The sequence below is a fragment of the Mastigoproctus giganteus genome, chromosome 12, assembly GCF_048544385.1.
Source record: "Mastigoproctus giganteus isolate SK-2022 chromosome 12, ASM4854438v1, whole genome shotgun sequence".
In the NCBI taxonomy this organism is placed as follows: domain Eukaryota; kingdom Metazoa; phylum Arthropoda; class Arachnida; order Uropygi; family Thelyphonidae; genus Mastigoproctus; species Mastigoproctus giganteus.
The window spans coordinates 23245340-23257488 of record NC_143586.1 but is presented as its reverse complement, the minus strand read 5'-3'; the positions used below and the strand labels follow the sequence as shown (position 1 = coordinate 23257488).

Genomic DNA, 12149 nt, shown 5'->3' with positions numbered 1-12149 from the left:
TTTCCCCTTTCAGTTTTGTCTGTCTCTGCTGTGATGGGTTGTGTAGGGGCACTAGTGAATGCGTGTCTGTTTCTTAGCGGGTTATTATGGAAATACGATCTTTCGGAGACTTGCAGGTGTAGATACATATGAAATCATACCTTTTGTCTCCCTGTCCCTCTTATTCTTCTTTATTCTTTTAGTTCATTAATTTTTTGAGGTGTCAGCATTTGCTGATGGAGTCTTTTGCTTGGATTATAGGCAGCAGTCACTGTTAGTGGAATTCTGCAGACTACTTCCTGCAGTTAAGGGTACTTTTATTCTTTTATTTTGTTAATGTCAATTGTTAAGTAATTGTTTATTTAGTTTTAAATTTATTTTTGAATATGGAGGCAGAATTTCCTAGCAAACAAGAATACTTTATGTAATTTCAACAATATGTAAAAATAAAATTGTTATTCTGCATGTTAATATTGCTTTTTTTTTGAGATTTTGTCACTCTTCTGAAGTATTTTTCAAATTCCCACAACAACAGGCATACTGATGATGGATTTTTTTTATTTTTCTTATGCTTTTTATTATGGCAACTTTGGTAATATCACTTTAATAGTAACTAAAACTTATGAAAAAAGAGCACATTACAAATCAGCAAATTCCTGCTGTCTGTTAAGATTGAACTTTGTGACCTGCATTTCTGCTCTTGTGTACTCACTGAACGTAAAAAAGAATGAAATAAACAAACTAAGATGAAGACAAAATAATAAGATAAATGAAATAAGATGAAGATCAAACAAAGCAACACTCACTTCTAACAGCCTGAATGCGTGATTCCCATCTGAAGAAGATGCATGCCCACACTCACCAAAGGATTGAGCATCGCATTTTTGTTAATGAATAATAAATGGAAAGAACTAGGAATTCATAAGCACTACCTCTTCATGGAATATTGGCACTTCTGAACTCCAAAAAGGATCAGATTTCAGTCATTGACTGCTATCCAGCCTAATGCCAGTGGATCTCCCTATAAGATCCAACTTCGAGCCCGTCACCACCAAATACGGAGGATGCGGAAAGGTCAGCGAATGACCACCGCATATCCCGGAGTAATATGGCCTTAGTTGCTAATGCTCCTAAAAACCAAATAACAACAAAATAAGATCCAACCAGATAATAAATAGCGAATAAAACTCAAAGTTAAGAAGTAAAAGCATATGTCATGGCCACTACCCTCTATGGCATAAATGAGTAAACATAATCAAAATGCCGATATTCAATTTAATATTGAAGTAAATCATAATACACAGGCTTAACTAAATTAAAATGAAATAATTAATTTATCACAAACTATATGATAGAGTACATTAGAACAGGGGTGGCCAACAGTCGATCTACCAATCGATCGTGGCTTTAATTTCAGTCGATCATGACGAATTTTAAATATATATAAAACAATAGATTAGCCAAAATCTAAATGTTATTTACTTGCATAAACAATGTATTGTAAGATCCTCTGGCTTTCTGTGTAAGGAATCACTGTTGTATACAATTTATGTTAATAAAAAAATATTATTATGCGTCCCACTGCGCACACTTATTAAAATCATGTTGAACCACATGACTACTCTTGTCGCCGTGCAGCCGCTAGTCTAGTGAAAATTCACACAGTTAGGTTGTGGAGGGCATGTATGTGTCGAATTCTTATTTAGCTTATTTAATATTAATAACTGGACAGTACTTATATGTTAATTAGATTTGGTTCATGAAGAGTGGGAACTAGAATACTTTTTTCTAATGATAAAAGAAAAATGTTGTTTAATTTGCAATGCTTCCTTGGCTATACTCAAAAAAGGAAAGTTAGAAAGGCACTTCAACGCACTCCATAGTAAATACCAATCGGATTTTTCACCTAATAGTGACCTTAGAAAAAAAATAAATTAAAAATACTTAAAATCCAGATTATTCGCACAACAAAATTTCTTTGTGACACCTAATTTACAATTTAAAGTTGTAACTGTAGCAGCATTTAAAATGAGTCATCGTTTTTCAAAAAAATGCAAACCATTTTCTGATGGTCAGTTCATCAAAGACACATTTTTAGAAATAACAGATTCTCTTTTTGAAAATTTTAAGAACAAAAATGAAATTGAAAGTGCTCTTCAAGATCTGCAATTATCTCAATCATTTTTTCGATGCGACGCACCGAAAAAATGAGTAAAAATGTGGACGAACAATTGCATGCTCATATTGCTAATTGTGTGTCCTTTTCTTTACAACTGGATGAATCTGCGGAGTCAGTGATACAGCTCAATTGCTCGTTTTTGTTGGTATGTTTTTCGATGATTCTGCCACTAGAGAAGAACTGCTGGATATGTTCTGTTAAAAGAAAGAACTAGAGGTCTTGATATATTTAACGCATTCAAAAATTTTATTGAAAAGATTAAATTACCACTATTTAAGCTCATATGTGCTCAGATGGAGCTAAAGTAATGACGGGGCATCTTAACGGATTCATCGCATTGTGCCAAAAGGATGATGAACTCTCAGATTTTTGAGTTACCACTGTATCATCCACCAACAAGTGTTAGCCAGCAAATGATTAAATATTAAAAGTGTTATGGACATGCCTTTCAAAATCGTGAATTCTACCAGAGGACAATCTCTTCAAAGGAGACTTTTCAAAATGCACCTTAATGAAAATGAACCAGATCTGATATTACACACAGATGTGAGGTGGCTGAGTCAGAATAAGTTTCTACAGAGATTTCGAAATTTGCTGAATGAAATTTAAAAATTTGTTGATCAAAGGGGAGAGTGGTTGTGTGATCTGGCTTTTTTGGCAGATTTTACCAGTAAAGTAAGTGATCTGAATTTGGAATTACAAGGAAAAAAATAAAAATGTGGGTATAAATATCAATTTTTGGCAATGGTTAAGGATCTCAAAAGGGGAAAAACTCGATCATTTTGCGAATATGCAAGATCATTTGCAAAAAATCTTGTTTTTAAATTTAATAGTGAGAAAAATATGTTTCTGAAATTGAGAAAGTTCTGGATGATTTTAAAACCAGATTCAGCGATTTGAAGACTTTGTTCAACATATTTCTTATCCATTTAATGTCGACTTAGATACGAAACAAATTGCAGAAAAAGTCGTTGAGATTTTTCACGTGGAGAAAATATTACTTGAAAATGAAATTATTACATTGCGAAACGTTATCTTCCTAAAAGCAAGCAATATCATCAGAAAAAGTCTTTTCGAGATATGTTTGCCGAGAAAAGTACTCAAATGTAAAAAAAAAAAAAAAAAAAATGCAGTGAACTTTTAAATTCCTGTTTTGGTTCCACATATCTGTGTGAATCAGCCTTTTTGTATTTGAAGCAAACAAAGACGAAGAGTCACTTCACTCTACTCTTAAGGACTTACATACAGAAGATTCTTTACGATTGGCCTTATCACAGTATATCCCCGATTTTGAAAGCTTGCCAGATGACATTAAGAAACAAACTTGACATAAATTAAAAATTTAAATACGTATGAATTTAAAATAAGAATTCTGAATTTTATTTAATTTTAAAATTTATAAACATTTTTTCAATGTGTGTTGATTAACTTTTTTTAACCATTGCAATGAAATTCTTGAGATGGTAGATCGCAGCACATTTTGAAGAAAAAAAGTAGATCGCATCACAAATTAAGTTGGGCACCCCTGCATTAAAACATAATGCCGAAATGAGGTAGTGGTTATGAATATTCAAATAAAATAGAAGATAGGGTGAAAGAAAATAAGATTTTCTGTATTTGCTGTCTTTTTAATGTGGTTTAACATTTTATTTTTGTAAGTTTTTTTTTTTTTTTTTTTTCAACTTTATTTATTTATACAGAAGATTTCTACAAATTATTAGAAGTTAACATTTACAAAATTGTAGCCCGAAATCTTCTAGTTATTATATAAAAATCACAAATAAGATAAACTTTTTTACAAAGGTATTGCACCTCTTAATTTTGCTTACTTTAAAATCTGTGGAAAGCTGAAACTAGGAAAAGAAGAGGAAAACTAAGAGCTAGGAAAGAGTGTAAAAATAATTTCTGTGACATGCACATTGAAAGTACGTGATATCATGTACTTTCAATATGTGCACTTCACATAGGTTGCATTTTTTCACCCTTTTCCTCTCAGGTTTCCTTTCTTTTCCTAGTTTTAGCTTTTAATATAGACTTAATATAATTTGGAAATGCTGGTACATTGTGATTATCCATGGATTAATTTTGAAATTAACCATTCTTTTACCATGTGAATAATACCAATAGAGCAGTATTAGTTAGACATGCCAAGGTGTTAACAGCCCTTAATGATCTGAAGATGTAATCTAGTAAGAATCCTGAAATGTCAACTTTGTAATGAGTTTATGAATTAGGTCAAAGCAGTTGATTAATAAGCTTTGCATGATCCACTTGACAAAAGAGTATTTCATTTCGAAATTAATTTTTCAACGTAGAATTTTAGAAGCAAATTAAGAGGTTATCTATAAATAAAATAGACTTCTTTACAAAAAAAAGTTTTAATCTTATTTGTAGGAGTAATTTTTTTTTTTTGTTTTTTTGTGGTGGTGCTGTATATGTTTTGCTTCTATGCATTATGTTGCCTTTCTTTCAAATAAAAAAAAAAAAAAACTCTCTTTCATGAATAATTGTTAATTAGCATAATCTTAGGAAGTGACTAACATAAATTACACAGCTAATATTTGATTTTTTAGCTTGCTTATTGCTTTATAGTTGTCTATAAAGGTGTTTCAGTTATTTCTTTATTCCCTTTCTAATTCATTCACCATTGGATGGTATTGTCATAATGTCAAGAAATACTGTTTTACCCAACTTGTCATCACCCTGTCTTAAATCTGTTAATAAAATTCAATTTTATGCTTTAAATATCATATAGATTTTACATTTTGATATTTATTGGAATATATGATATAATAGAATCCCAAAAACCTGCAGGAGCTGTAACACACACACACACACACACACACACACACACACACACACACACACACACACACACACACACACACACACACACACACACACACACAATTGTAAAATAGGAGATTGTTTTCAAATAAACTTTTCAGAATGCAGAATACATGTGTACAAAACAAGCTTGTAGACAATCTTTAGAAAAAAAATAAATACTCAAAGCATTAATTTATTTAACAGTGAATAGTATAGTGTTTGGATAATTGCTAGACTTTTTTTTTTTTTTAAATTTCCTTTAAATATGTTTTCTTTTAACAGATTCAAGTCCTATATCCACACTGTGGGCAGGAACAAATGCTGGTGCTATCTTTGTATTCAGCATATCCCGGCCTTCTGATGAGAAGCGAAATACAGATCCTGTAACTTGTCAATTAGGTATTTAATTTTCATTCTGAATTAAACTTTAAGAGAAATACCTTGCTGTTTCCATCTCTTTCAAAAGGAAAAAACTATTTTTTTTTCATACTTCATACAGTAGAATTATTTGCTTTTTTTTTTTAAAGGAAATTACAGGATACCCCCCCCCACTTAACACTGATAATTTGTTCCCAAAAAATAGAGCGCTAAACGAGCATCGTATTCCCGTAATGTAACATGTATTTGTGAGTCACAGTCTATGCCATAGGATATTTCTTAATCAATAATAAACGGTAGCGAAAAGACGCACAAATGTCGGTCAAAATATTTAATATTAAAAATTTGTACATATAAAATATTCTCCATTGCATACATAATCATGTGATAAGTAACTACATTACATATCAAAATTAAACTTAAAATGCCAATTAAAATCATGAATTTATTAATCCAATGGCCCTGGGTTGTCGAGTTTTCTTATCTTTGGTCGATTTTGGGTTGTACATTGGCCATCTTCCTAGTAAACTAAAAGGGGTTTTACTTTAAAATCCCTGCAGTGTTACCACCCAACAATAAAGTCAACCGATCCTTCGCTGCTTTGAAGCCTGGCATGTTTTTTTGTTTTTTTTTTCCTTCTTCTTTTGATATGAAACTTCTTTTAGGCATTCGCTTCCAAAACAAATCCTGTTTCAACTGTGTTAAAAACTTGTTGAGAAGTTTAACACCACTCTTCAATAATTTTTAGAAGTTCTTATTTGAAAGTTTCGGCTACTTCTTGATCTGCACTTGCGGCTTCTCTGTGGATTTTAAATCTGTCTTACCAGCCCTTACTAGCTTTAAATGGTTCCACTTTTTTTTTTTTTTTTTTAAGGTGAGTTTTCTTCAGATCATTATATAGGCTAATTGCTTTTTCTTTAATAATATTTAACTTAACGGAATTGTGTGTTGGATATTATCCTCAATAAAATTATTTAGAAGTCTCTCCATTACAATTATAATAGCCAGCTTAGTTGCTTGCAGTGGAACAGCCATCTTTCCCGCTGTTAAAATTAATTCTTTATTTTTTTTATAATTGTTCTTGAAGTTGAATCTGCCAGTCGTAAATGATTGCACACATCCACTTGTCGTTGAACGGAATTGATTTGCTTCAAAACGTATAATTTAATTTTCAAATGCAGTCTTTTTCTCTTACTTTAGTAGGCTTTGTACCGCATCCAGATTTTGTTCCTTTTTAATTCTTATCTGCCATTATTAATCTTCGAAAATGTAACTGCGATGCATTAATTATGCTACAATGTTTGAGTAAACTGTCCGTTACAGACGATGTCTAACACTATATCGAGTAATGACTAGACTTCGGATAAATGCATATAACGCAAATATTACAAGCAATATACTTGATCATTTTTTAAAATGTTGATCTCTTAACTATGTAACAAGTCATAGTAGTGCAATTAAATTAGTGTGGGAGAAAATTTCACTGAGCATGGGAAAATTTCGCAAGTCAGCATGGGAAACTTTGCTATTCATTTTCAAGCTACTGACTACATCAGATGAAATGTTTTCAATAAACATGCCAAAAATTTAATCTTTACGCTGGTAAAAGAGCCTTATAGTGAGTTGCGACAGCATTAGAGTGAGATGTGGGTTATAATATAAGAACAGCATTATAACGAATCAGCGTAGAGCTAACCACATTATAAAGAGGGCCTGCTGTAATTACGTTGTATTCACTACATACAACACCCAGTGTATATAGTGCCAACCGGGCTAGTCAATTGTGTGTAAAGTGCCTGCCTGGCAACCCAAAGGTATAGTGTGTTTAGGGTCTAACGGCACCAGGGGTTTCCCCCATCTCCGCGTATACATTGTGGTGTGATACAGAACGCTGTAGAGGCCAGAGGTTTAAAAGTGTATGGATATTGTATTGTGTAATGTTTTGTACCGTTGTTCATCTGGTCTTTTAGCCATTGTGTCTCAAATGAGACCCACCGTTGCCCACACTATACCTCGTGGAGGCAGACCAGGTACACTAGTATTTTAGAGATTTACTATATACTCTGGCAGGTCCTGGCACCTAATTTCCTGAGATTTCAGTGGCTAGGACCTAAAAAAAAAAAAAAAAAAAGTGGGGGGGGGGGGAGAAAGGTTAGAAATTGAGTCAGGCCAAAAGAGATATTAGTTATGTGGGGTAGAGTTAATTTTCGTTTTTTTTTTTTTTTTTTTTTTTAGTGTGGGGCTTGTGTAGTTTTGACAGGAGTCAAACGCTAGTTGCAAGATAGCTAGAGAGGGAAGGGAGACTGAAGACTGGGAGGTGAAAGACAGAAATATGGGGTCAATAGTGAAGATAACCCCAAAAGTCGGTGGGGCAGGCCCATGCCTCACCAGATGAAGATAGGGGATGGCAGGGGGAAGGGTACAGAGTAACCATCCCCCTGCCAAGGGAAGGGAAGGAAAGTGAACTGAGTGAGGATACCTGGTTCAGATCGCCTAATGATGTTTTGGCAGCAAACTGTACAATATCTTTGTCAGGTCTTCGTATGCCATTCCTGGGACATGTTGTCCCGTCCGTGTGAGTGGTCAAGTCCAGATAATGACTCCAGTTTAAGCCAGTGGTCAGATCCAGGTTAAGTTTATGATTAGTTGTTCTTCAGATTGTAGCTGTTAGGTTTTTGTTTGGTTGACACATCTAAGGATCTTTATTATGGATGACGAGTGGTTAGTTTTTGGCATTAGCATTAGCCTCTACTAATGCTAATGCTAAAGTTGTTAATACAAGTATAAAAAAAATTATACATTCTCTATAACTCATTTAACTTCAGAAAAATATCATAAATCATTGCAAAATAATTATATTTCAATAATATATAATCAGCATATCTGTGATTGTCCTTAAAAATGTTTGCTACTAAGGGATTTTCTTTTGTATTCCAGATTACTCTCCCTCACAAGGAATGAGCAGTAATCCCCCATCATTGCAAGATCCCAGCAACCTTGGTACCACTTTTCCATTGTGGAAATATCTTTATGAAACCACTCCCCTTGTTCATCACTCATCTCCCAGGTTTTTGGGGGAAAATTCGAGATGGGAATGAAGAAAATGAATTTTCAATGACATTCGACAGCCCATGTTTTTGTAGCATTTGAGTAAATTAGACACCGATATTTCATAGTTTTCTTTCCTATTACCCAAAAAATCATGTACTGCCACCTTAAATGATTGCCAAGCTGCCAATTAAACCTCCTTTAACTAGGTTTCAAGCACAGTCTTTCAGGAGTTCCCTAATTTGGGGTTCTATGAAAATTCCTTCCTTAAGTTTTGCATATGTTAAATTAGGAAACACATCTCAAGTATGCAAATCCATTACCTTATTTATCTAGTCCCTTATTAATCTAATCCCACGATATTTTTCATAAATCCAAGTTTGTGTGGGTGCAGAAGAACTTTGTTTGCACTAAAGGAATATATTTTACATTACATTGTAATTAATTGTAATTTACATTACATTATATTTTAATGGAATATAGTTTACATTGCATTAATATTCTTCTGTTGTATGGCTGTCCCACAAAGACAAAAAAAAAAAATTTGTGAAATCTCCCTGCAGACCAACAAAAAAACCATTAACATTAAGATCACTTCATATGTTCCAACCATAATCTTGGTATTTTATGGCATGTAGAACCTTAGACATGCTTTCACGACTTTCTTTAAGTCCAACTGAATGCAACACACAAACTGATGGAAATTTGTTGCCATTATGAAGCAGAACTGCTTTTAAACTTAATTTTGAGGCATCTGTGAATAAACACCATTCATCTGACATGCACGACACCTAGTGCTTTCAGAAGTACAATAATGTCTTTGCAAAAACAATGCTGTCCTCCGTATCAAAATATTTCGAAAATCATGTCTTTTTCGAAACGCTGAAATCTTTGTTCTTGCTGCGAGTATATTCCACTGCTGTAACCTAGAACCTAGCAGTTCAGCTTGTTCTTTTGGCAAATTTAAGTCTGAAACTAAATCCTTCAACTCATCTTGTTTGATTAAATGTACCTCACTATCTGAAATTACTGGCTGATAGTCAAAATCTTGCAAAGTGGAGGCTTTTGGGGAATCCTCAACTTGAACTTGGTCACTGTTATCTTCCCCACTACTGTTATTCCAATTTTTGGGGGGCACTGGTACTGCCAAATCGCTACTTTGTGGGATGGACCGAATTGCAGAAGGCATCTTTGGATATATTATAGCGTGCTTGCTTTTTTTAGACATACCAGGTATATTTGTCATACAGAAGTAGCAATCATTAATGTGGTTAGATGGTTCTCGTCAAACCACAGGGACTGCAAAAGTTAACACTTTGAGTTTGCCATGTGACCATTTCCTAAGGTTTGTTGTACAGGTAATACAACACTTGTGAGGTGCCCAAGGTTTGTCTTGATTACCAGTTTTACATCCGAAATAAAACAGAATACAAAAGTTTTGTGTAATGTCGTAGATATATTTTTCCTTTGAGTCTTTGGGGTAAACCGTCCATAAATATAACAAAAATTGTCTGGATGATTGATGCACTTCCTATATGTCTGCTTATTCATTGTAGCACTAAATGAATTTCTGAAAATGTAAATTCAGTTTTCAACACAAAACTGAATTTACGTTTTCTGTTCATCAGACAGCTTTGCCTGACCAACAGTTGCTTGCAAGATTGATGGCAGTTGAGCTGAACATGAATCACTGATCTGTCCATGATGTTTTAACAGAGCAGTTGGCCATGCTAAAAAATCTCACTGAAGAACAGAAGCAAAATCAGAAGAACATATGCCTTGACCTTCTCAATTGATCATATTGAAACTGAGCCATAGTTTCTTTGGCAAGTGATAGCAGATGATTAACATGGATTTTTGAGTACGATCCAGAAATAAAAAGGCAGAGCAAAGCATGGCGCACACACACTACAAATTTGCCATGCCTGAAGAAAGCACAAATGAGCAAATCCAGAATCAAATTGATGTCCATCTGGGATTTTTTTTTTTTTTTTTTTTTTGATTGACTTGGATTGGTGCACAAAGAGTTTGTGCCTCACAGTAAAACTGTCAATCAGACTTTCTACCGAGAAGTCCTTGAACAGCTACAGAAAAGGGTTCTGCTTATTCTGTTTGAAAGCCCACGAACTGAATTTTGCACTGTAACCGATGGACCTCACAAAAGAAAACTTCCAGTACTGCTTTTAGGGAAGGAAGGAGTGCTGGGATTACTTGAAGGAGAGACCCTTTGTTAATTTTTCAATAAAATTTTTTTATAAAATCAGTCTCATTAATTTTGTAACAGACGTCATACACATTAAACTTTGGTCTCCAGAGCAAAGCACCAGCATTTCTTCATCTCTTTTATCATATCTTTTGAGGTTATGACAAGCATAAAAGTGAGATGCAATAACAGTAATCTGTCTGATGTCAAATAATAGCACACTCTCTTCAACAGAGCTTGAACTTTACGGATACAGTTATGCGTGCAGTGAGGCATGTGAAGGCACGTTATTCAGTCATTAAACTGGCGTTCATTATTGCTGTAGGGACATGCACAGTTCTTCTCCAGCGCTTGTCAAGGTATAAAACAGTTGTTTCCAAGATGGGGTGCAGTCTCATGTCCTTGCAGCGGTTCATGGCTCTCGAATTGCTCAATATATTGAGTGACTCCAACCATAGGCGGTGGCGGAAGTGCCTGGAGTAGTCTATTTTATTTCGTAGTCTCGTTTGGGATTGAGGTCGTGGTGGGTAGCCCAGAAGTGCTCTGCGATTAAGGACTGGTCGGTCTCAGCCAGGCGGATTGCTCTGTCGTGTTCCGCAAGGCGGTCTTGAAGACATCTCGAAGTCTCTCCTATGTAGCATCTGTCACAGTCCCTACAGGTTATGCAGTATATACTACTACTAGATATTCTAGTAGTGAAACAACACTACTAGAATATCTCAATTCCCTGTCTGGGTTTATCCAGTTCACTCTAGAGTTATAGGTTAACGGATCACTCCCTTTCCTGGACGTCCTAGTAAAACGTGTGGGCCCACACCTGGAAACCTCAGTATACTGTAAGCCTATGTGATGCGGGAAATTCACAAACTACAGATCTGGCCATGCCCCCAGTCATCTCAACAGCACTGCCCGCACTCTATTCTCCAGAGCTTGGAGCCATCCAGCACAGAGGCAGCTAGGCGCAGTGAGATTTCTCGTGTGAGGACAGACTTAATCAATTGTGGCTACCCAACACAATACTAGACAAGTGCCTATTGCAAGCACAAGAGCTCACAGTCCACCCAAGACCACCAACCCAGGACAATATACCTGCCGCCTACGTTCCCTACTATCCAGGCGTGTCAGGCCGGATTTCTAAAATCCTCAGGGAATACCGCATGAAATGCGTACAGTTGCCCTATAGAAGCATACGTTCTCTAGTTTACAGTGTAAAGACCCCTGTCACCCCTCTCTTACGCAGCAGTGTAATATACCACATAACCTGTAGAGACTGTGACGGCTGCTATGTAGGAGAGACTTCGAGACGTCTTCAAGACTGCCTTCGGGAACACGACAGAGCAATCCGCCTTGCTGAGACCGACCAGTCCGTAATCGCAGAGCACTTCTGGGCTACCCACCACGACCTCAATCCCAAACGAGACTATGAAATAGACCACTCCAGGCACTTCTGCCTCTGCCTATGGTTGGAGTCACTCGATATATTGAGCAATTTGAGAGCCATGAACCGCTGCAAGGGCGTCAGACTGCACCCCA

At 35.4% G+C, this 12149-nt stretch overlaps 1 protein-coding gene across 1 annotated transcript in view; it reads left to right on the top strand.

Moving 5' to 3' along the window:
• LOC150076780 (lethal(2) giant larvae protein homolog 1-like) overlaps window positions 1-12149 on the top strand; it is a 227416-nt gene that overhangs the window by 133525 nt on the left and 81742 nt on the right. The window contains exon 13 of the mRNA XM_090386649.1: window positions 5270-5386. Within this exon, the coding sequence (XP_090242775.1) occupies window positions 5270-5386 (117 nt within the window). The remainder of the gene's footprint in view (window positions 1-5269; window positions 5387-12149) is intronic.